The sequence below is a fragment of the Chrysochloris asiatica genome, unplaced genomic scaffold, assembly GCF_000296735.1.
Source record: "Chrysochloris asiatica unplaced genomic scaffold, ChrAsi1.0 scaffold00032, whole genome shotgun sequence".
In the NCBI taxonomy this organism is placed as follows: domain Eukaryota; kingdom Metazoa; phylum Chordata; class Mammalia; order Afrosoricida; family Chrysochloridae; genus Chrysochloris; species Chrysochloris asiatica.
This window is the reverse complement of record NW_006408550.1, coordinates 11,565,896-11,568,577: the sequence shown is the minus strand read 5'-3', so window position 1 is coordinate 11,568,577 and position 2,682 is coordinate 11,565,896. Positions and strand designations below refer to the sequence as shown.

The 2,682-nt window shown below is 38.2% G+C and overlaps 1 protein-coding gene across 1 annotated transcript in view; it reads left to right on the top strand.

The window, feature by feature from the left end:
* The first annotated feature begins 247 nt into the window (after positions 1-247).
* Positions 248-2,682, top strand: part of TFEC (transcription factor EC) — a 67,638-nt gene continuing 65,203 nt past the window's right edge. The window contains exon 1 of the mRNA XM_006859306.1: positions 248-427. Coding sequence (XP_006859368.1) covers positions 248-427 — 180 coding nt within the window. The remainder of the gene's footprint in view (positions 428-2,682) is intronic.

The following is a 2,682-nucleotide window of genomic DNA, read 5'->3' as shown; positions in this document are numbered from 1 at the left end:
CTGCATAGTCTAAGAATTTGAATCTATAAATCTTTACAGGAGCAGAAAGTGGTATCCGTTTCCCATGGAGTCACTGATGGATCTGAATCTTGTGATTATCAGCCCAGGGCTTTAGAACTTTCTGATATAACTGATGATCTTACCCACTATGTTCTGTTGGGCTTCTATTTTGTAGATCCCAGCACACCTTGAAAATCCTGTGAGGACTCAGCTACAGAAAGTCCAAAGGCAGCAAGGGAAACCCTTCATGACCCTTGACCACCAGCTCCTCACTCAGACGCTGAGAAGTTCACACACTCCATCATCGAGTGGTGCTCTTCCTGCGAGGCATGGGTCTATGTCTGCTGACAGAGATGCAGGTTTCACAGGGAGCCCACTCACCAAGTTGCTAACTCTTGAGGAAGAGGATGACAACGTGGAATGGCATGTATGTCTCAGGGCTGGTTATGAATACATATTATTCAATTTTTAAAAGAGCACATAAATTGAAGTTCATATTTTCATTGTAAATGTTATGGATGCAGGAACCCTGGTGGCACTGTCGGATAAGCACTGGACTACTAACCACAAGTTTAGTGGCTCAAACCCAGCAGTAACTCTGAGGGAGAAAGATGAAGCTGTCTAGTGCTGTAAAGATTTACAGTCCCTATATACAGTTGCTAAGGAGCTCTGGTAGCGTAGTGGTTACGAATCGGGCTGCGAACCTTAAGGTCAGTGGTTCAAAACTACCAGCTGCACCGCAGGAGAAAGATGAGGCTTTCTACTCCCGTAAAGATTTACACTCCGGAAACCCTGTACAGGGTCGCTATGGGTCGGAACCGACTCGATGGCACATAACAACAACAACAACAACATATACAGTTGCTAAGTGTCGGAATTGACTGGATGGCAGTAGGTTTTTGGTTGGTTATTCCAAATGTAGCCTCATTCAGCAAAAGATATACTATTTCTTAGTACTGAGTTCACTTAACAGCACCCTGATGGTGCAGTCATTTAAGCACTAGACTGCTAATTGAAAAGTTAGTGGTTGGAACCTACCATCTGTTCCTTAGGTAGAAAGATATGACAATCTGTTTCTGTAAGGATTTACAATCTTTGAAACCCTATCGGAGCAGTTTGACTCTGTCTCCACAGGTTCATTATGAGTTGGAATCAAATTCACAGCAATGAGTTTTCTGTTTTGTTGCACAGTGGTGATGGTTAGAATCCAACAGCTGCTCTGTGGGAGAAAGATATGACAGTGTGCTTCCAAAAGAATTTGCAACCTAGAAAATCCTGTGGGACAGTTCTAGTCTGTCCTTACCGGGTCGCAATGAGCTGGACTCTACTGAATGGCAGTAGTAGGCGATTTTCAAGTATATATCACTGTGATATCAAAATAGGTGTAAAACTAAATATACTTTTAGCAGATTTAGTTTTAACTGTAAAGATTTCCTGATAAGTTAAAATATTTATCAATTATTATACTATCTTCAGCATCCACTAAAATTAACCAGGCCAAAGTTATATATAATGATCATTATACACCATATATATAATGTTCAAAGAAATGAATGTAGATTCAGGTTCTCCATGAAGATTCAGTTTCTCTATGAAGATAAAAAAATTAATGTAGGATGAAAATAGCACTAAATATGCCCTTTAAACATGTTCATCAGAATAAAGATTGATAATCTTATTGTACTTGGTATTTTACAGACTTATATTGGGAATTTTACAGTTGTTTACTTCTTTCTTTCTATTTTCAAAATGTATTTGTCTACTGCTTATTAAATAATAGGAATTATGAGGTGCTCAGAGTGCAAAAGATAGTGTCTTGTTACATAGAGTTTGTAGGCTAGAGTCAGTAGCTTGTAAAATAACCTTTAAACAATATTGTGCTAATTTTATGTTCATCTGGAAAGGGAAAAGAATAAAGATCTGGAAGGTTGTTTAATAAAATATAAAACAACCTCCCCCCAAATAAAACCCACAAAAAGCCCATGGATCATTAAAATGCAAAATGGAATACAAATCTCTACATGGATATATTCACTTAAGCTTTTTAATATTGAATATATATTATATTTATATATATGGATATACATGTATTGTTGTTAAGTGCTGATGAGTTGGTTCCAACTCATATCGACCCTGTATAGGATTTTCAAGGAGCTGCTGGTTTGGTTCAAACTCGTTAACTGCTCCTTGGAAACTTTATACAGAATCACTTTCAGTCGGGATATATATATATGGAGTCTTGGTGTGATATTGATAAATAAGCACTGAATTGCTAACCACCAGATCAGTGGTTCAAATCATGCATCTTATCAAAAACCCTGTACATGGTCACTATGAGTTGGAACCACTCAATGAAAATTAACAACAACTAATATATATGTGGAGTCCTGGTGTGACACTGTGGGTAAATGCACTGAACTGCAAAATCAGTCTGAGCTGCAAGCTGGTTCAAGCTCACCAACAGCCAGCTGCTCCTCAGAAGCCCTATACAGGAACCGATTCAATGGCACTTAACAACAATATATCTATCTATCTATCTATCTATCTATCTATCTATCTATACACATATATATACACACATAGATACATATATATATGGTGGTGGTGGTTATGTGCCATAGAGTCAGAACCAACTCATAGCGAGAGTCAGAACCAACTCATAGCGACCCTGTACAGGGTTTC